Consider the following 20,719-nt stretch of genomic DNA (forward strand, 5'->3'; position numbering starts at 1 on the left):
CTGCCTCCACAGGGCTGGGATCAAAGGCATCCGCCACCAATCCTGGCTTGTCATTTTGTTATTTGAACTTCTTTGTTCTGTTTTCTTCTTTAACTCTGAATTATGACCTGTAAAGTGGAGTTGTGAGACAGGAGGTAAGGAATTGAAGGAGATGACAGTGTGGTGTGGCACTAAGCTGAGAGTCAAGTTAAAGTTTACTGTGAGTTTCTGTGACCTTAGACAACTTATTCTACTTTGCAAGACATTGCTTGCTGGATTAGCCCAGATGTCAAGCTCTTATCACCCTCAACCCATTAGAAGAGTCTCTGTGAAGTCTTATCAATTCCTTGCCAAACAATTCCCAGCACCTACAGTTTATGAGTTAAACCAGAGCTATGAGTTAAAGTTGAGTTTCTTTCGACATGAATTTAGAGTTCAGTGGGATTTGGTTTATTTTTTTTAAGATTTATTTATTTATTATGTATGTAACATTTTGCCTCCATGTATGCCTGCACACCAGCAGAGGTCACCACACCACATCTCATTGTAGATGGCTGTGAGCCACCATGTGGGTGCTGGGAATTGAACTCAGGACCTACAGAAGAGCAGTCAATGCTCTTAACCCCTGAGTCATCTCCAGCCACCAGTCTTGGTTTATTTAAAGCCATTATTAAAATTGGATTTTTTGGGAGGCAAGCCTGTTGCTTTATGCCTGTAATACCAGCAGTTTGGAAGGCAAGAAGATAGTTTGAGGCTAGCCTGCCTTACACACAGGACCCCATCTTTTTATAAGATCCTTATGGACCACTGTTTATGGGCCTAGAACTTTCCTTAAAGAATATTTTTTAAATTTATTTTATGTGAAGAAGTGTTTTGTCTGCTTGTATGTTGTGTACCATGTGTGTGCAGTGCCTGTGGAGGCCAGAAAATGACATCCGATCCCCTGGAACTGAGTTACAGACAGTTGTGAGCTACCATGAGGGTGCTGGGAATTGAACCCTAGTCCTCTTGGAAGAGCAGCCAGTGCTCTTAACCACTGAGCCATCTCTTCTGCCCCAGGCATACAGTTTTTTATGAGACTATGTGATCCTATATTAACCATTATTTTTTTGTTTTTAAAGTAGGCTCTTATCCCAGATATATGCTGCTGTTATTGAGGCTGTTTTGGCTGGCATTGCATGTTATGCTAAAACTTACAGTCTGGCAAAGGTAATTTAAGTACCATATTTCTGTTTTGGTAGTCATTATTTTGTAAATCATCCTAACCATTTTGTTCTTTGGATGCCTTTCAGTGCTCACTTTTATGTGAGTTAGGGCATTGGTAGCCAAGCCTGCACACTTGAGCTGCTGCTGCCTTGGGCATGCTGCTATTATTTTATGAGACTTTATAAACACTTATTTGTAGTAAAGTCATTGTTTGGTTACTAGTATAGACAGGACACTTTGAGACGCCAAAGAAAAACAGATTATTACATTGAATTTTAATGAAGCAGTAAAGCTTATTTTGAGCTATGAAGTAATTTCCTGTGATTGAGTGTTTAAAACTCAATCCAGGCTAGAGAATCTGACTTACCTTTCCTAAGCAAGCATGAATATACTCGCTTTCTGACCATTTTCTTCCTTGCTGTTTGCGGTTAACCTGCCCTGCTGAGTTGGATTCCTAAATCTGACCCAGTAAGATGAGAAGAGACGGCTTGATGCCTTCCAAAGCCAGTAGGACTTTTCCTGAAGGAAGCCAGTTGACAGTGGAAAGGTTGTGTATGATGTAGATATCAGAGGGACTGTAGCTGTAGTCTCCAACTCCTTGGCATCCATCCCCCTTCCTACTAAACTTGAATCCTGGTGATGATGTGGGTTTTCTTAGCTCCTTTAGCTGCTACAGAGTAGAAAGCCTGTGCAAAGCCATGGGATGTCCTTCAGTATATGTTCTCACATCTTTTTTCCCTAACTGATCATCTATAGCTTGAGTTTTTTAAATATTCTTAATGTCTAGCAGAAACTGAGGGCATTGGTCCCTCCCCAGAGCCAGGGGAGAGGGGACACGACAGCATGTTTCTCGTGCTCACATAGCAGCACTCCAGCTGCCTAACTGGCTGCTTCCATCTCTCCAGCAGATCAGATGCCAGTGCGCCCCTGCCCAAGTACAGTTTCCTGTGAGTCCAGCAGGCACCTGTCCCCATAACCTGATGCTTTCACTTTAAGCTTTGGAGGTATACAAAGTAGTCACATAGAAGGGAAGGGCACTGGCCACTTTTAGAAGGGCCTTTCCCGTCAATGATATGTGTATATATACTTGTGCTGCTTGGAAACTAACTGTTTGGTTGCTGCTTTTACAGGCCAAGGAGGTAGCAGAACATACTCTGGAATCTGGGCTAGTGGTCACTGAGTTGGCTCCATTTAAAGCCGATCTACGGTAAGCTATAACTGGTATTTTTTTTTTTATGAGAATTGAGAAAAAAATTAAAGACCCCATTGTCCCTTATAATTTATATTCCACCCTTCTCTCCTTTTGAGAAACAGTCCAGTGAAATAACAGGATGGAGGAGAATCACTCATGATCAGGGTGGAGAAACTGTAACAGGAAGAGTCACACATAGGTTTTGAAGCTAAAATGTGAGGCAGTTTTATGCTAGAACTGTGGGAGTCCTGATGGGCCTGGTCCCAGAGGTAAGGAGGTAGAGCCGGGGAACCTCAAAGGTAGAGTTGTGGGGGTCAGGAAACTTGGCACGTGAAGATAATCACTAATTAGGAGACTTGCTCTGGAGCTCACCTGCCTTTCAGGTGGTAGGGAGTCTGGCTCCTTGTGCCCCTGTCACATCTCCCAGCATTTTGCAGTACAGCTCTGTGCTGTCTTTGTCCATAGCTCAGTTTCCTGAATGCAGTCCACTCCACCCTCCATCCCACAAGAGGACTGTTTTTTGTGTGTGTGCAGTTTTATACAAAGGATATGAAAGACCAGTACTGGAAAGTTTATTTAAGACTACTTCTAACCAGACATGGTGACACACTCCTTTAATCCCAATACTTCAGAGACAGAGGCAGGTGGATCTTTGTGAGTTAGAGCCTGCTCCATTTGGCAAGTTCCAGGACAGCCAGAGCTACATAATAGTAAGACACCCTATCTTTAAAAAAAACAAAAAATACTCCTGGGTGTGCCCTGCCATACTAGCTGTTAGTGCATGCCCCACCTTTTTCTACTTCTGTGACACAGAGTAGTAAGAAAGGAGAATTTGGTAAATAGGTTAGTTGATTGACGTAACAGAAAACTCTGTTGCATCACTGCAGCTCCAGGAGTGGAGGGAAGAGCAAGAACTCTGTGGTGCAGGACTTCATCTTGTTCCAGGTCTCCTTTCCCAGAGGTCCTAGCTATGAAAGGGGAGAAATAGAGGCGTCTCCCCCTCCTCTGGCTGTGCTGCTCTGTACCATCTGTTCCTTAAGATCTGGGTTGAGAGCCCCTTTACTTCCTGCTGTGCTGATTTAAGTGAGATAGGGAACCTTCCATGTCTGTTTTCTGGAGCACTCAGCTTATAGAGTGATTGGACAAGTAGATCTTAGTTGTTGTGGTAGTGAGACCTTCTCTGTTGCCACAAGGCTGACACAGTCACTCTGTTCCTCCAGCTCTTGCCCATGCCACCTATAAAGTTTCTTGGGCCTAAATGAACCATCCTAGCTGGAAGAAGGCAGAAGGAGAAATAACTGAGCAAAAAGAAAGTCTCCTGGGCTAGTCTTCAATCTGAAATAATAACTGCTTCCCTCCACCAGGATCACTTCACTGAGGTCCCTAAGTTCATCATATTAGCTCATCCTCCCCTAGAATAGAGAGGAAGAGGGAACAGTTCATAGACACAGGAAGCTCATGTGTTATTGACTAGTTCTTGTTAAAACATAAAATTAAGCTTGTATAAGCACATGCAATTTTACAACCTTCTTGGGCTGTCAAGATGCTTACCAGGTAAGCCAAGCCTGGTGACCTGAATTCAATCCCCAGAACCCACATGGTGAGTGGAGAGGACTAACTCCTGCAACTTGCCCTCTGAGCTCCACATGTGCAAGGTGGTATGCACACATATACATACATAAAATAAACGTTTAAAAAAACTTTTACAGAAAGAGTAAGCCAAGGCTGGGCTTGGTGGCACATGTCTATAATCTCAGCACTCTGGAGGCAGAGGCAGGAGCATCACTGCAAGTTTAAGGCCAGACTGATCTACAGAGCAGGCTCTAGGCCAGTCAAAGGATACACAGTGAGACTGTCTCAGAAAGACCTTTGTCTCCCAGAGGGAAAGCCGGAAAGTTGTCCTTCAGTTCTGGAGGTTTGACCCTGCTGTGGCTTCGTAGCAGTGGACTTTGACTAGCAAAAGCACCTTCTGCTTGGGTACGTAGCAGGGCTGGCAAGTTGACCCAAAAGTACAGGGAAGGAGGAGGATCAGAGCAGTCTGTATTCGCTGAGGAGCAGGAGCCTTGGGCCAGGAGAGGGCTGTTCACAGTCAGTCTGCAGTGTGTATTGTGCCTGCTCACAGCCAAGAGTTAGGGCAGGTTTGGGAACCAGCACAGATGCAGGGCCGTGGATGGAATAACATCCTGACTCCATACCTGGTAATGTCATGGGACCTTGAGAAAGGCATCTAAAATAACTAAGCAGGGATGAAACTCCAGCCATAATGGGGCATGCCTTTAATCCCAGCACTTGGGAGGCAGAGGCAGAAGGATCTTTATGAGTTTGAGGCCAGCCTGGTCTCCAGAGTGAGTTCCAGGACAGCTGGAGCTACATAGTGAGACCCTGTTTATAAAACAAACAACAACAAAAGGTGTAACATCAGTTGATTGAGTGGCCTTGACAGTCTGGGGAAGATACACTGAGGAGGCAAGTATTTCAGAGGATTCTGACCCAGTGTTGAACAAGAGTCTTGACTTGTGTTTTGTTTCCTTTCTGGTCTACAGCTCTAAGGTGGCTTTTCATATACATGCTGTGAATAACCAGGGAAGGTAGGTGCAATTATGGTGACTCCTTTCATGGGGAAGTGTAAGGACAAAGAGAAGAGGCTGTCCAATTGTGGTAAATGCCTGGAATCTCAACACTCAGGAGGCAGAGGCAGGAGGATCAAGAGTTTGAGACCTGAGGGCCAGTGAGATGACTCAGGAAGGGCAATAAGGTCGTAAGTTCATGGTCATCCTCCAATACCTAGAAACTGTAATGCCAGCCTGGGATATGTAAGACTGTATTTGAGAGAGAGAGAGATCTTATAGCTGCTACCATTATTGCCCTCAGCACATTACACTCTGGGAGAGGTGCCATTCCAGACGTGGACCTGCACATGCTGGGCTTGTCTGAGCCCCTGTACCTAGTTTTTGTCTCATGGGAAGTTAAGAGGCTGGGGTCAGGTACTGACATTATTCTTTCCAGTGCTAATTCTGTACACATGTAACCCAATGTTTGTTGTTTTGTTCTTTGTTGAGAGAGGGGTCTCCTATAGCCCAGGCTAGCCTTAAACTTCTGTGTTCTTGCCTCTATTCCTCAGCTGCATAGTGAGATTGAAGCCAGCCTGGGTTATATGAGGCCCTGTTTTCAAACAAACAGAAACCATAATCTTGTAATGTATTTCTCTACTGTCTCTTCTTCTAGAATTGTGCCTCTGGATAATGAAGATAGCTTATCCTTTGTAAAAACGGTAAGCAGTTAGCAGCATTCTTAAGAGTCAGCTGGCTGTGGTGGCTATAGCGAGCCATCTGCAAAGGATATGTTGAAAGTAGATGACTGAGAAGTTCTACAGGCAGCTGAGATTGTGATTACTTTGTGTGGAAATGTGAGCTGAGCACAACAAACAAGTTTTCCCTTTAAGATTTTATTTTTATTTGTGTGTGTGCCCCATGTGTGCTGGTATCCAGTAGAGAGCAGAAGAGGGTGTCAGATCCTCTGGAGCTGGAGTTACAATCAGTGGTGAGCTGTCCAGTATTGGTGCTGGGAACTGAATTCAGACCTTCTGGAAGAGCAACACATGTCCTAACTGCTGAGCCATCTCTCCAGCCTTTCAAGGGCCTCTTACCACTGTAAAATCTGCACTGTCTTCCTTCACAGGAGCCAGGGGAATTACACAACAGTGCACAGATACCTGTGCATCTCGTGAAGTCAGGTAGTAAGAGCAGAGTTTTCCGTATCCTCTGCTGGGACAATGGAATGATTTAAAAATAAACTGAGCCAGGCATGGTAGTTTATGCCTTTAATCCCAGCACTCCAAAGGCAAAGGCATGCAGAACTCTGTGTTTGAGGCCAATCTGATTTACATAGAGAGTTCCAGACCAGCTAGGAGTCCATAGTGAAACCGTGTCTCAAAAAAACAAAACAAAAATAAATGAAATAGAAATAGATATATATTAGAATATTGGTCACTGATGTAAAGTGGCACAGCCTGAAAAGTCGGAATTTATAGGCTATTTTTAGCCCTAAGCCAAAGGCTCCATTTACTCTAGGGCAACCCTGACATAAAGAGTATTGGCAAACAGAACAAGAAAAGATGGTAGATTAAAACCAAGATTCTGATTGTAGTATATATGTGCGCTTTCTTAATTCCAGAAAGCTGTGGTCATATGCAGCTGAGCAGAATAGCTGTAGATGACTTGTTACAAATGCATCCTCTGTCCCCCTCAAATTAATAATAAAAATGTATCCCCATCCCCAGTAGAAAAGCACTTCCAAGTTCTTAACACTACAAGAATAGTTTTTAAACTTGTGAATAATGATTGTTTTATACTCTGTATGGTCCCTTTGAAAAAGTCTAAACTGTGTATTGGGTGTGATACTGCCAGGTGTGATGTTAGACACCATTAATCCCAACAATCAGGAGACAGAGACAGTTGGATCTCTGTGAGTTTGAGGTCAACCTGGTCAATGTCATCTAAATTCCTCTGTCTGTGTCTGAGTATTTTTCTTATTTTCATTATTAGGTCTTTCTAAGGCTTGTGTCTTATCAGGAGGGAAGCTTGTAACTTTATTCAAGGTTGTGAGTCCACACCATCCTCTGCAGTCCTGGCCATTTGTGAAACCTTTCCCATGGTTATCTGGGCATAAAGCTGTTTCTCTCCAAACTTGGTTAATTGGTTAATTGCTTTTTCCTGGTACCCACATAAATTTCAGAACTTAAAAAGCTGAGCCTAAAATCTTGTGCCATAAACTGAGGTTAGAGGTTTGTACAAAGTGTTAGTTGCTAAAGGGCCTGAGTAGGGAGTGTGGCCGGTCTGCACTGTCATCTAATCTAAATCTAGCAAAAGAAGCTGGCATAGCGATTGGCAGGCTGCTGCTGCCATGGAAACTAACACAGAATGAGCCAAAAGTATCAATAATACAGTAGTGAAGTGAGGGTGGAATGGGGAAGGAAGAAAGAAAGGTAAAAATAAGAAGGGAAGTATACGGTTAGAGATCAGCACATGAAAGATGTGCTGAGAAGAGATGGCTCAGTAACCATGAAGCCCTGAATTGGAATCCCCAACGCCTGTGTAAAAGGCCAGACATGGCTTCATGTACCTGTAACTCCAGACTTGGGAACATGAAGACAGGCAGATCTCAAGAGCTCTCTGACCAGCCACTCTAGGCAAAAAAAAAAAAAAAAAAAACCAAAGGTACACTTTAGTGAGAGTCTTAGTTAGGGTTTCTATTGCTGAGGTAAAATACTATGGCCAAGACTACTTATACAAGGAAGAGTTTGCAGGAATAAGAGTCCACCAGCATCATGGTGGGGAGCATGGCAGCAAGGCAGGCAGGCAGGCAACTGAGAGCCACATCTTACTCCTCATACATAAACCAGAGAGCACTAACTGGAAATGGCACAAGTCTTTCAAAATTCAAAGTCTATCCCCATGGCATACTTTCCAACAAGGCCACACCTCCTAATCCTCTCCAAACAATCACCAACTGGGGACCAAGTGTTCAAATGTCCAGGATTATGGGGGATATTGCATTCAAACCACCACATTCCATTCTGTAGTCCCCATTGTCTCATAACCATATCATAATGCAAATTTAGTTCAGTTTCAAAAACCCCCATAGCCTTTTAGTCTCAAGAATATTTAAACCAAGCGGTGGTGTCACACACCTTTAATCCCAGCACTCAGAAGGCAGAGGCAGGCAGATCTCTGTGAGTTCGAGGCCAGCCTGGTCTTCAAAGAGAGTTCCAGGACAGTCTCCAAACCTACAGAGAAGCCCTGTCTCGAAAAAAAAAAAAAAAAATTTAAAAGTCCAAGTCTCTTCTGAGACTCAAGGTAATCTCTTAATTGAACCTCCTGTCAAATAAAGCAAATTTCATAGTGTCTTAGTTTCTATTGCTGTGAAGAGACACCATCACCACAGCAACTCTTATAAAGGAAAAACATTTAGTTGGGGTGGCTTACATTTTCAGAGGTTTAGTCCATTATCCTCATCATCATGGTGGGACATAACAGTGTGCAGGCAGACATGGCTTTGGAGAAGTACTGGAGTGTGCTACATCTTGGCTTGCAGGCAACAAGAAGTGGTCTTGAGACACTGGGTGGTATCTTGAGCATATATGAGACCTCAAAGCCTGCCTCCACAGTGACACGCTTCCTCTAACAGGGCCATACTACTCTAACAAAGCCACACCTCCCAATAGTGCCATACCCTTTGGGGGCCATTTTCTTTCAAACCACCACCCATACTCTTAGCATACAGTGGCACAAAATATACATTATTATTCTCAAAGGAAGGAATTGGGACATAGTGAGGAACTAGCTCTGTAGATCAGACTGGCCTTGAACTCATGGAGTTCCCCACATCTTTGACTCCCCAGTGCTGGGATTAAAGTCATGTACCACCAAGAACAGCACAGGGTCAATTTTTAAATAGATTAGAATTGGCAACTCTAGAGAAGCCTATATCCACTGCTGGTTGGCCTAGAACTTACTAAGTAGACCAGGCTGGCCTTGAAGTCACAGAGACCTGTCTATGTGTCTGACTTTTCTTTCTGAGTACTTCTCTTTCCCTTGTAACCCTCATTCTTAACTCTGTGTTAAAAATATTTTTCACTCTGTCAAAACCAAGAAAACACTATGACAAGTCAGTCTGATAACTCAGACGGCTATAGACTAACAGATAAGTAGTATATGCACTAGAGTGCTGTGAACAAAGGGATGGTTCATATCCTAGGCATAAAATGTAACCATTCTGTCCAGAATGGAATGTAGTTTAAAACCCACGCCTTGCTTATCTCTAGAGTTGACCATTTAATACTTTTCTGCTGCTATTGGCCCTGAATAGCTGAAGTCACAATGAGCATAGTCATGGCTAAGAGAGCGGGAGGCTCTGCTGGGCTGGAATGATCATTTGCAGCTGTGTGCTACTGCGTACTCACAAATACCCATGGAGACAGGCCTGTATACCAGCTTAGTGAATACCTTTCCCAGTACCTTTCCTGCCTCACTGAGAGGGAACTGAAGCCCAAGCCAAAGGATTGGTGAAGTGTGATGCCTTGAGTGTGAAGTGAATGGGTGTTCAAAAGCCTGAGGAAACAGCTCTGATTCTATAGGCTGTCATTATCAAGAATGAAGAGATGGCTCAGAGGTTAAGAGCACTGTCTGCTCTTCCAGAGATCCTGAGTTCAATTCCCAGCAACCACATGGTGGCTCACAACCATCTACAATGGGATTTGATGCCCTCTTCTTGTCATGCAGGCACACATACAAATAGAGCACTCATATAAATAAATAAATAAATAAATAAATAAATAAATAAATAAATAAATAAATAAATTTACAAAAATAAAAGAAGAGAATTAAGGCTGTGGTGCTGGAGAGATGGCTCAGCAGTTAAGAGCACTGACTGCTCTTGCAGAGGTCCCAGACTCAGTGGACAGCCCTCATGTGGGTTGGCTCACAACTGTTTGTAACTGCAGCTCTTGGAAATGTAAAACCCTCTTCTGGCTTCTGTATGTTCCTGCACACACACAGCATACTCATAAAAAAACAGTTTTAAGTTTAAAAAGGAAAAAAAAAGAAGAAAGACTATGTTGCTTCTTAGGAGGATGATAATATGAGGGAATTTATAAGAATATAAAGGTACTATCCTTCCAGCCTGTGCATGTCTCAAGTCAAGGATCACGTATTGGACAGCCTGATGGCATTTTTCAGTTCAGAATGTATTTCAGCATAGATCCTTAGAGATTTGTCAGTATTCTTTTGCCATGTGTCTTGCAGCAGTAGTCTGGTGTGTTTCTTGTGGATCTCCTCTTTAAAAAAAAAAAAAAAATTTAGATTTTATTTATTTTGTATAGTCTTCTGCCTGCAGGCCAGCAGAGGGCACCAGATTTAAGGTGGTTGTGAGCCACCATGTGGTTGCTGGGAATTGAAGTCAGGACCTCTGGAAGAACAGTCAGTGCTCTTACCCACTGAGCCATCTCTCCAGCCCATGGATCTCCTCTTGAAATGCTAGGCTGATAATGGCTCTGGCCCTTCTTTTCACTGACACAGGCTTGTATGACCATCTATGACATTCCTGACCTGCTGGGAAGAGGAGGAGGATGCTTAGGATCTGTGGTCTTCTCAGAATCATTTTTGACGTCTCGGATCCTGGTTAGGGAAAAGGGTAAGTGTGTGTGATGTCTATAACACAAGCCTTGAAAAATAATTTATAAAATCATAAATTAAGCCAAAGATGACATAAACTGATTAATATGTTAAACTATTTACAATAAGCAAATGGTATATATCCTAATTAGTGAATAGTACTTATAAATTAATAAGAAAAATATGCTATTCAGTAGTTACATGGGCAAAAAAAACCCAAACAGGCTGTTCACAAAGGTAGAAAACAAAAAACAGGCAAATGGATATATGTATATGAAGATATGCACCCTCAATAATGGTGAAGAGGAAACAATCTATAAAGTAAAAATTGGATGCCACTCATTACTCCTTATGCTGGCCAAAAGAGAACACTGTAAAGGCTGATAATGTGGTGCTGGCACTGTCTATCACCAGTTAGCCAGCTGTGGTCCTTTTGTTCTGCCTTAACAGAAATCATGATTGCATAAGAAATCCATTAAGTGCTTTGGCAACTTTTGTAAATTTGAGTGTTTGGCAGCAGTAGCAGCATCGGCAGCAAGAGCCCATCTGTGTTAGAATTCTCATTACAGGCCTTGGTATCAGAACTCCCCGTTCTCCAAGGGTGAGCACCTCTTTTATACACCTAGGAAGCTAGGACTCTGCACTCTACAAGTGTCGTCTCCTATGTAGACTTAGAAAATTGGGACTTCTAAGCCCCTAGCAGCAACTGGGATAGCATGTGGTGGGCCGAGGTGTCAGAATTCCTCTGCTGTTGACAGTTGGCATTGTCACAGCCCCCAGGCCTGGAGTGTCTGAGACTTTAAGCCTTAAAAGCTTGCCAGATCTCTGGAACTTTTCTAAATACCAGGACCTGCAGTTTATCTTAACTTATCTTTATGGTCTTTTATCCTTTAGCTCCAGCTATGCACCCTCTCCCTAATTCTGCCATCCCGCTTGTTTAAACTAAGTTACTGTCAAACTGTTCATCTGCCTCTTCTTCATTGTAAAGCAACTAGCTACATTGCTGTTTTTGTGGTGTGGCCTATGAACTGTGCAGTATTGCTGCTTCTTTGCTACCTCTGCTGTCATTGTCACTCCTAAGTCTCAACTGCTTCCTTCTTCATGTCTCCAGGTCAGCAAGCACTACTAAAAGTAGACAAGAAAAGACAATTTAAGAGAAGCCTCATATTGGACTTTAATATTGCAATACCAGAGGAGGGTATCTACCAGCCAGTTCAGCAAGTTTATCATATAGCCAGAGAGGGGTTTGCACCAATCACAGTATATCTTGCATGTAAACAAAGGTGCATTTTCACTGATCACACATTGTCTCTCCAGTGCCATTCACAACTGTCACTCTTCGAGGCCATCAGTGGGAGGGAGTACCCCACCTTTGGCCTCAGTAGAAGTGGCTAGTGCACTGTCTGGAGTTTCCCAAGGTTTGTGATAGCAAAGTCTGGTACAAACTGAGATAGTTCTTGCTGAGGCTGCACCTTCAGGAGCCAGAGCAATAAGCTGTTACAGTTGTGTAGTTTTCTTAGGGTATTAGTGGATTGTTCAGAACAGTTAGCATATATGTCATCTAGCTGGCCCTTTGACAGCAGCCAGGGCAGCAACAGGGAGTCCCAGATTGCCAAATAGCCTCATCCTGTACTAGTTTTGCTTGTTTACAAGAAAGTAAAACATAAATGCTTACAATAGGAACTTAACCTATTTGTGATGGTGAGTACAGGGCACGTTTATAATCCTAGCAGTTGGGAGCAGAGGCTGGAGGACCACTACCATAAGTTCAAAGTCAGCTTAGCAAGTTCTAGAAGTATATAGGTATATAATAAAGGGTATATAGTAAGACCCTGTCTCAAAATATCAAAAGACAAAAAAAAAGTGCAAACTTGTCATTATTATGAAACAGGATTTAAGGAGATTTTTTTTTGGAGTTTAACCCCTGCTCAGTGCTCCAATGAGAGGGCAGTTTGCCTCATCCTTCTCAGTAAATTACCCTGCTGTCTTAGTTACTGATCTCTTGCTGTGATAAAATACCATGACCAAGGCAATTTACAGAAGTTTAATCAGGCTTATGGCTTCAGAGATGAAGTTGATGACAGAGCAAAGGATGGCATTAGGAACTTTGAGAGCTGGAAGCAGAAGGCAGAGAGTACTCTAGGACTGATGTGGGCTTTTGAAGCCTCAATGCCCTCCCCTGTGACACATCCCCTCCAACAAGGCCACACCTTGTAAACTTTCCCAAACAGATCTAACAACTAGGGACCAAGTATTCAAACATATGAGCCTATGGGGGCTGTAAATGGAGTTCTTAATTGGTTTAAATAATAAAAACCCAGATTCAGGTATAGAGGAAAATGCTGAGTGATCAGAGAGAAGAAGGGGCAAGCCAAAGCAACCTTTAACTCATTAGCTTCCTAGCGGAAAAGAGAGAGTTCCTGCTGCTTCTTCTTTATATCCTCTCTCTACTCAGCCATCTCACTTCCTGTAGCCCTGCTATCTCATTTCCTATTTCCACCCAGCCATCTCACTTCCTATCTGTCTGTACAGACTTCCAGACCTCTATGTTTAGCTGGTGGCAAGCTCCTCTGGTCTTCAGACAGGCTTTATTTGTACAAGCAAGATATCACCACAGGGTCCATTCTCAGACCACAGCATTCTGCTCCCTGGCCCCCACATACATTGGCCATATCAAAATGCATATTGAGTCTAATTCTAAAAGTCCCCATAGTCTTTCATTGCTTAAAAGCCCAAAGTTCAAAGCCTCTTGTGAGACTCAAGGCAGTCTCTTAATTGTAAGCTTCTGTGAAATCAAAAAGGAAGTTAGTCTTCAGACATACAGAAGCATAGAATATACATTACCATTGCAAAAGGGGAGGAATCAGAGCACAGTGAGGAAGTACTGGACCAAAGCAAGATCAAAACCATCAGGGCAAACTCCAAATCCTGTAGCTCAGTGCCATGTCAAAGGGTTCAGAGGCCCTTGCCTTCCAGCTTTGCTAATACTGATAATGGTAGATGTGGCTTTAATGGGTATACATAATACCTGTACTTCTTGATAAAATTAAAGGTAAAAGGAACTAATTCATGATTACTCATTTTCATGCATGTTTCCCTTTGTTCTGAAGGATACTCAACAACCCCTCACCATCAGCTTATTCGACTGTCTGTCCCCAGATGAGGAAACTCCCTTTGTGTGTGTGTGGGAGGGGGGCGGGGGAGCAGCAGACTATGCTGAAAGGAGCCCTTGCTTCTGTGAAGTAAAAAGACACTTTCTGTCAGAGTAGGCCTGCAAGGTGGGCTAAGATGGCTAGGCATAACTGGCGTATTTTTGGTTTTCCTGCAGGTGGCACTATTACCCCAGAAACCAGCTACATCATCCTGACAGCGGCCATCCCCAGATTCTCTTCCTGGTTGGTTAGTGTCCTGCTCTGGTCACAGTGGGCCCAAACCCAGAAAACCCTGGGCAGAGATTCCAACACCTCATCACCATTGCCTGTCCAGGGTCTCAGAAATTGAGAAGTGGATTCCATCTGTCAGAGGGATTGCTGTTATTTTTCTAAGTGCCTCTCTGTGTGTAGAAAAGTCTCATTTTCTTTGATCAGGCTTGGTCTGAAATGCAGTTTGTTTTGTTGTTTAATTTTTGTTTGTTTTGTTTTAGACCGAGTCTCATGTAATCCAGGCTGTCCACAAACTTCTCACTCTGTAGCCAGGGATGCCTTGATCCTTCTGCCTCCACCTTTGAAATTCTAGGGCTATAGTGCACTACCGTTCCCAGATTAGTATTTGGGACATAAAAAACATATTAGCAAGGAATCTGGCATTTTACAGTTTAAGTACTGCAGGGATGCATGAATTTCTTTGTGACAGTGTCCATGAAAAGGAGGGTGATGACCACAGACGAGCTGGTAAAGCAGTGCTCCAAATGCTGGCCAAGAGTGAGTGGTCGGTTGGGTGACTTCACATAGAACCTGCGGTCTCCCTCTTCCTGAGCTGTGTTCCAGAATTCTGCACTGCAGATGTCTTCGTTAGAAAAGGACCCACTTGAAGGGAAGTTTGTCCCAGCTCAGTTTGCAGAGGGTACAGACATACAACTTTTGTTTGCTTGTTTTTTCGACACAGGGTTTCTCTGTGTAGCCCTGGCTTTCCTGGAACTCACTCTGTAAACCAAGATGGCCTCAAACTCACTGAGATGCACCTGCCTCTGCCTCCCAAGTGCTGGGATTAAAGACATGTGCCACTACCGCCTGGCCAAATAACTCTTCTTTATTGAAAGCTCTATGTATCGTTAGCTTCCAGTAATTAAATTAGATCTAAGACATTTGAGATTTCTCTCTCTCTCTCTCTCTCTCTCTCTCTCTCTCTCTCTCTCTCTCTCTGTCTCTTTCTCTCTCTGTCTGTTTTCTCTCTCTTTCTCTCTCTCTCTCTCTCTCTCTCTCTCTCTCTCTCTCACACACACACACACACACACACACACACCACACACCACACACCACACACACTACACACACACACACACACACACACACACACACCCCACACACACACACAGTTTACACTCCATGAACAGGCATGGTAGTACATACTTGTAAGCCCAGCCCTGATGCTGAAGTACAGAGGAGTACAGGTTGGAGGTGCAACTACATTACATAGTGAATTTTAGAGCAGCCTGGACTAAGTAAGGCCTGCCTTTAAAAGGCTGCATCTTAGGCCAGGTGGTGGTGGCGCACGCCTTTAATCCCAGCACTCGGCAGGTAGAGGCTGGCAGATCTCTGTGAGTTCCAGATCAGCCTGGTCTACAAGAGCTAGTCCCAGGACAGCCTCCAAAGCCACAGAGAAACCCTGTCACGAGGAAAAAAAAAAAAAAGTCTTATTTCCTATTTTAGAATCTGTTTCTGCAGCTCTGATGTAGATAGGGGAAAACAAAAAGTCATACTTTAACATGTATGTTTAAATATGGTACACTCTGGCTAGGCATAATGGCACACTTTTAATCCCGGAACTCAATAAGCAGAGGCAGGTAGATCTCTGAGTTTGAGGCTAGCCTGATCTACATAGCTAGTTCCACACCAGCCAGGGCTACATACAGAGACCCTGCCTTATAGTACACTCTGGAAATACTTCAGTGTTCCCCCATTCATTGTGATTTCCTCCTACAGTGAAATGCAAGTGGAAATTGTGCATCCTCTCCATGCATGTGAGCTCGTTAGTAGGAAACCTGGCCTTGGCCTAGTACTTGAGCCCTGATGACCATCAGCATCTTTGCCAGTGTGTCAGGGCCTGAGAGGAACTACCTAGGGAGACACAGTAGGATCCTATCCTTGAAGCACTATATTGAAAATTCTTCATTTCCATTGGCTACAGGTAGAAGATAATGAAATAAAATTGTCTGAGAAAGCCCTGCAAGCAACAAGGGTAAGCAGCATTTTTGTCCCCAGTGATGGCATCATTATTAGCCTGAGATGGGGGCTAGAGGGATGGCTCAGAAGTTAAGATCACTTGCTGTTCTTGCAGAGAACCAACACCCACATGGTGGGTTGTAACTATTCATTACTCCAGTTCCAGGGGATTCCATGCCCTCTCCAGCCTCCCTGGGTACCAAATACATATGTGGTGCCCATACATACATGCATGCATGCAAAGCACTCATACATATAAAGTAAACACTTTTGTAAGATGGCTCAAATGTAAGCAATTTAAAATGATAAAATATTTCACCTTTGGGCTGGAGTGATGGCTCAGCAGTTAAGAGCACTTACTGCTCTTCAGAGGACACAGGGTCTATTCCTCGAACACACATGTTGGCTCACAACCATCTGCAACTCTACACCCAGGGGATCCCATGCCCTCTCTGGCCTCCAAAGGCACCAAGCATACATGTGGTACACAAAGATACATGCAGACAAAACACCCATACACATAAAATACATAAATAAAAATTAAAAAGTTTGGGGCTGGATAGATGGCTCAGAGGTTAAGAGCACTGGCTGTTCTGAGTTCAATTCCCAACAACCACATGGTGGCTCACAACCATCTGTAATGAGATATGGTGCCCTCTTCTGGCATGCAGGCATATATGGAGGCAGAATGTTGTATACATAATAAAGAAATAAACCTTTAAAAAAAATAAATAAATTTTTAAGCTGGGCAGTGGTGGTGCACGCCTTTAATCCCAGCACTCAGGAGGCAGGGGCAGGCAGATCTCTCTTGAGGCCAGCCTGGTCTATAAGCTACACAGAGAAACCCTGTCTCAGAAAAAAAATAAAATAAATATCTTAACTGCTAAGCAAAGAAAGGGTTTGTACTTTTTGGTTTTGATTCCTATTAGCATTTTCTACTTCCTGTTAGGTCTCTGGGGAAAGCAAACAATTATTGGGGGAACAAAGTGAGAGGAATTCTACCTATTTTAGTGTTTCTAAAAATCTCCCTGTATGGTGGCTATAGAGATGGCTCAGTGGTTAAGAGCACCATTGCTCTTCCAAAGGATCTGAGTTCAATTCCCAGCACCCACATGGCAGCTCACAAAAATCTCCCTGTACATTTTTTAAGTCAGCACTGGGGATCAAATCTAAAGCCTTCAGCATTCTAGGCAAGCACTCTCTACCATGGAGCTGTCTATCTCCCCAAGTGTCTTCAGCACTATTAAAAGAAAATTCCTGATTGACCTGCACAGAAGCTGAGATGATAGGGTGTCAGGACAAAAGAGAAGTGGTTTCTTTTTCACAGACATCAGTCCACTGGAACAAGACCACCACAAGTAGGGTATAGAAGCCAGGTGTGATAGGCAGTACATGCCTGTAGTCCCTATAGTCAGGAAGCTCAGGCAGGAGGATCACTGCAAGTCCCAGACCAGGCTGGGCAACAGTGAGACTTTGTCACAGAAAAACAAAACTCACAGTGTTGGTAATAAGCCAAAAGAACCAGATGATGCCAAAGCACATGGTATGTGTTTAGTATGTTCACATTTTTAGACTGACAAAATGGAAGAGTTTTGAGTCTGTAAATTCTTATGTGGTAAATCACCAGCTCTTTTGTTGCTAATGTTTTTAAAGGGGGACGAGTGTTTCTTGGGCACATTGCTAACAGGAGGAAAAGGAGCATATCTTTATTCCAGCAGTCCACAGTCGGGGCCTGAGGAAGGTAAGCAGCTGTGACTATGTTCTTGGCTGTGTCTGAGTCGCTTGTTTACAGGTGTTGACACAATGTTGTGGTTCATAATACACCTGCTCTTTGAAAAGACGTGCTGGCATAAAAGTGTTTTCCTGAGCTGCTTCCCTTTGGCTCAGATACTTTGTGATGAAGAAACTTGTGCTGAATTCATGAGCACGGGTCTGTACCAGAACTTCACGTGGTCCCCTCTCTGCTACCTTTGCTTTATTCTCAGGGAGGGCCTGAGTGACAGCACTTCCAACATAGAAGCCATTGACCTACATAGTTTTCTCCTGTGTAACAAACTATTACCGACTTCATGTTTTAAAACAATACCTCACCAACCAGTGATGGAGCACACCTTTAATGCCTTGAATCCCAGCACTCAGGAGGCAGAGGCAGGCAGATCTCTGTGAGTGTGAGGCCAGCTTGGTCAACAGAGTAAGTGAAGACAGAGTTTCTGTTCCTCCAGGTCCTGAAGCTCTTTAGTCCCAAACAAACATACTGATTATAAACTGTTTGACGGATGGCTTCTTGTTGGTTAGCGCTCTCTTAATTGTCAACCCATTTCTATTAAACTATTGCCCAGAGGCTGTGGCTTACTGGTAATGCACATGTATGTTACTCCTTTGGTGGCTACATGGCATCTGCCACCACCCCACCTCACCCCACCCCCAGACTCTCCCTCTGTTCCTCTTCCCAGCATTCCTAGACTGGTAGCCCCACTTATACTTCCTGTCTGCTACTGGCCAATCAGCATTTGTTCACCAATCAATAAGAGAAACATATATTCACAGCATACAGAAGGACATCCCCATCAGTATGTTCCAGGACAGACAGGGAAGGGTTCACAGAGAACCCCTGTCTCAGAAGGGGTGGGGGAATGGAAAACCTCATAATAACTCAATGTTTTGCAAGTCAAAAGCCTAGGTGGACAGGGCCTGGTAGCACATGAGTGCTGAACATGTGTTCAAGGCAGCCTGGACTACACAGTGAGTTTGATGCTACACAGGGCTATTAGTCAAATAGTCTTAACAAGAACACCAAGCAGGCTTGTGTAGATCAAGGTCTAATGGGGCCCAAATCAAAGATCATCAAGACCTTCTCTTTAATCTAGAGGCTCTGGGGCGGAGTCTAAGTTGTTGGTGCACCACTTCCTTTTGTTTATAGGACTGACGCCCCCATTTTATGTCTGGCTGCTGGATAGAGACTGGTTGCAGACCCTCCCGTGGGTCTGAGCAACCGATAATGGCCTTTGTGTTGAGTCTTTCTCACATCAGTCTGCCCTCTGGCTTCTATTTTCCTTACACAAAATATAGTCACTCCCTTGCAAGCATATTAAAGTCTTAAATATCAGTGTCTTAGTTATTCTAAATCCTATCATCATGATCATCTCTATGGCTCAACAGTTAAGAGCGCTTTACTGCTCTTACAGAGGACCCAAGTCCAAACCCCAGTACCTGTGTCAGACCTACTCACGATCCCTTATTACCCCAAAGAAATCCAGTACCTTTGGCTCCAAGGGCTCCTCTGTTCAAATGCAAATACTGACACATAAACAAACATAATTAAAAGTAAATTTTTTTAATGAAATAAATCTTTAGTCAGGCAGTGGTGGCACACACCTTTCATTCCAGGGAGACAGACGCAGATGGATCTCTGAATTGAGCCATCCTGGTCTACAGAGTTAGTTCTAGAATAGCCAGGGCTACACAAAGAAGCCCTATATTGAAGAGGGAGGGAGAGGGAGAGGGAGAAAGAGAGAGAGAGAGAGAGAGAGAGAAAAAGAGAGAGAGAGAGAGAGAGAGAGAGAGAGAGAGAGAGAGAGAGAGAGAGAGAGAGAGGAGAGAACCTTAATTTATTTTTTTATTTTTGGTTTTTCGAGGCAGGGTTTTTCTGTGTAACAGCCCTAGTTGTCCTGGAACTTAACTTTGTAGACCAGACTGGTCTTGAACTCACAAAGATTTGCCTGCCTCTGCCTCCCAAGTACTGGGATTAAAGGCGTGCACCATCACTGCCAGGCCAAAAACCTTATTTTTTTTAAAAAAAACAGAACATCTCTGTGGTGCATGTGGCATTTGTGACACAGGGTAGCTGTGAATATAGCCCAACACAGAATCATGAAGTTAGTGCAAACATTGAGACTTTTCTTTTTGAAAGTTTTATGGGATCCAGGGAATTGGATTGTATGGTTCCCAAGTATGACCTTTGTAGATAGTAGTTGTGTTGCTGTGTTAAAAGGCTGGGCACACCTGAACCTTGCATAGATAAGGCTCAAGACTGTAATCAAGTACAGGTCTGAAATGAAGTTTTTTCTTTGTGGACTTACGAAACTAAAGAACTACCTACTTGTTCCTTGCTCTCCCAATAGATAAGGCAGAACTAGAATGGGATAACCTACAACTTCAGGTTCAAAGGAGGAAGGGTTGGTAAGGGAAAAGAGGTCACCAACCTAAAGCAACTTTAAAATCCAGCTGGGCAAGCAAGCTTATTTTGGTGGTACAGGCCTTTAATTTCAGCCATGGGAGGGTGAGGCAAGAGAATCTCAGGTTCAAGACCAGCCCCTAGGCAACTCAGTAAAAACCTGTCTCAGAATAAAAGCAAGACCAAGAGAGATGGCTTAGTGGCTAAGAGCACTGGCCACTCTTCCAGAGGATCTGAGTTCAATTTCTAGCACCCACATGGTGGCTCCCAACTGTCTGTAATTCCATTTCCTGGGTATTTCATGCCTTCTTCTGGCCTCCAAGGGCACTCACTCACTCACTGCACACATATGGTACACTTACAGACAGACAGACAAAGCACCCGTAAACATAAAATAAAAATAAAATCTTGAGAGAGAAAGTAAAAACAATTCTCGGGTTATAGCTCAGTGGCATAGTGCTTGTCCAGCATGCACTGAGTTCAGCTGCCTTGGTTTTTGTACCCAATACAGGGGTGTGGGGTGTCTAGTCAGGTGGTCAAGTTCTAGGTCGACCGAGAACTGTTCCTTGTGGCTCTGAGCTCTGCCCTCGGAGCTGCTGGGTTTGCTTTCTAGGTT

At 43.6% G+C, this 20,719-nt stretch overlaps 1 protein-coding gene across 3 annotated transcripts in view; it reads left to right on the forward strand.

Annotated features, from left to right (window-relative positions):
* The window catches only part of C6H20orf194 (chromosome 6 C20orf194 homolog), a 137,477-nt gene that overhangs the window by 48,093 nt on the left and 68,665 nt on the right, over window positions 1–20,719 (forward strand). For 2 of the 3 annotated variants that reach the window (XM_027421772.2, XM_027421774.2), the window contains 8 exons: window positions 1,101–1,188; window positions 2,316–2,392; window positions 4,921–4,965; window positions 5,603–5,648; window positions 10,453–10,567; window positions 13,877–13,947; window positions 15,895–15,945; window positions 17,583–17,670. In XM_027421772.2, coding sequence (XP_027277573.1) covers window positions 1,101–1,188; window positions 2,316–2,392; window positions 4,921–4,965; window positions 5,603–5,648; window positions 10,453–10,567; window positions 13,877–13,947; window positions 15,895–15,945; window positions 17,583–17,670 — 581 coding nt within the window. The remainder of the gene's footprint in view (window positions 1–1,100; window positions 1,189–2,315; window positions 2,393–4,920; window positions 4,966–5,602; window positions 5,649–10,452; window positions 10,568–13,876; window positions 13,948–15,894; window positions 15,946–17,582; window positions 17,671–20,719) is intronic. The other variant, XM_027421773.2, reaches the window with a different exon arrangement.

This window comes from Cricetulus griseus, chromosome 6, assembly GCF_003668045.3.
Source record: "Cricetulus griseus strain 17A/GY chromosome 6, alternate assembly CriGri-PICRH-1.0, whole genome shotgun sequence".
Taxonomy (NCBI): domain Eukaryota; kingdom Metazoa; phylum Chordata; class Mammalia; order Rodentia; family Cricetidae; genus Cricetulus; species Cricetulus griseus.